The 758-nt window shown below is 76.6% G+C and overlaps 1 protein-coding gene across 1 annotated transcript; it reads right to left on the bottom strand.

Moving 5' to 3' along the window:
• Positions 1-125: 125 nt before the first annotated feature.
• MNEG_16669 (hypothetical protein) lies at positions 126-402 on the bottom strand (the record flags this gene model as incomplete). The annotated part of the gene is made up of 1 exon (XM_014034861.1): positions 126-402. A coding segment is annotated over one exon (277 nt), but the record flags the coding sequence as incomplete, so codon positions are not given.
• Positions 403-758: the final 356 nt, after the last annotated feature.

The following is a 758-nucleotide window of genomic DNA, read 5'->3' as shown; positions in this document are numbered from 1 at the left end:
GGGCGGGAGGACGGGGGCAGGGACATTTGAGAACCGGTCGTGCAGGTTGTGTAGGGGCGTATGGGGAAGCGTGGCGGCGACGCGGAGAACGCGCCGCCGCGGCCCCACGCCAGCGGCGAACGGACGTGGCAAACACGATGCGCTTGAATGAGACGAGCGACCGCTCCCTGCTCGCGTGCGCCGCGCCGCTCCGCCGCCCCCGCAGGCAGGCCGGTGGGCGCACGTCGAGCGCGAGAAAATCGGGCCACGCGGTTTCCGCGGCCGCGGCACCGCCCGCCGCCGCCGCGGGCCCCGTGGGCGGGCGGCCGGCCGGCCCGGCGCTCACCCGTTCGTAAAACATGTCCACGACGCGCTTCAGGCTGACTGAGTCTGAAAGCGCCAGGTCGTTTGCCCGGGGCCGCTCTAGCGGTGCGGGGGGCGTACAGGGGCCGGGGTGGGTCGAGGGGAGAGGGGGGGTGGAATGAGCCGGGCTGCGACGCTGGGCGTCGCCGCTGCGTGTCTGCGCGCCGCTCCCCGCGCGGCGCGGCGTTTACTGCCGCGCAAGATAGGGTGCCGCGCCGCCGCCCCGGCCCCGCTCACCGCCTGTGGTGCCTGGCGGCGTTTCGGATGAGAAGCGCACCCGCGCCCCATGGCTCGCCCGCGGCGACACCAGGCCGTCGCCGCCGCCGCCGCCGCCGCCGTCGCTCGCGATCGAGCAGCGCCTCGCGCCGGCCGCGGCGTCGCTCGTCGTCCGCAGCGCGCTGCGCAGGGGCGGCGGC

Source organism: Monoraphidium neglectum, assembly GCF_000611645.1.
Source record: "Monoraphidium neglectum strain SAG 48.87 unplaced genomic scaffold scaffold06651, whole genome shotgun sequence".
Lineage (NCBI taxonomy): Eukaryota > Viridiplantae > Chlorophyta > Chlorophyceae > Sphaeropleales > Selenastraceae > Monoraphidium > Monoraphidium neglectum.
The sequence above is the reverse complement of the archived record's forward strand: the minus strand, read 5'-3'. Positions and strand labels throughout refer to the sequence as shown.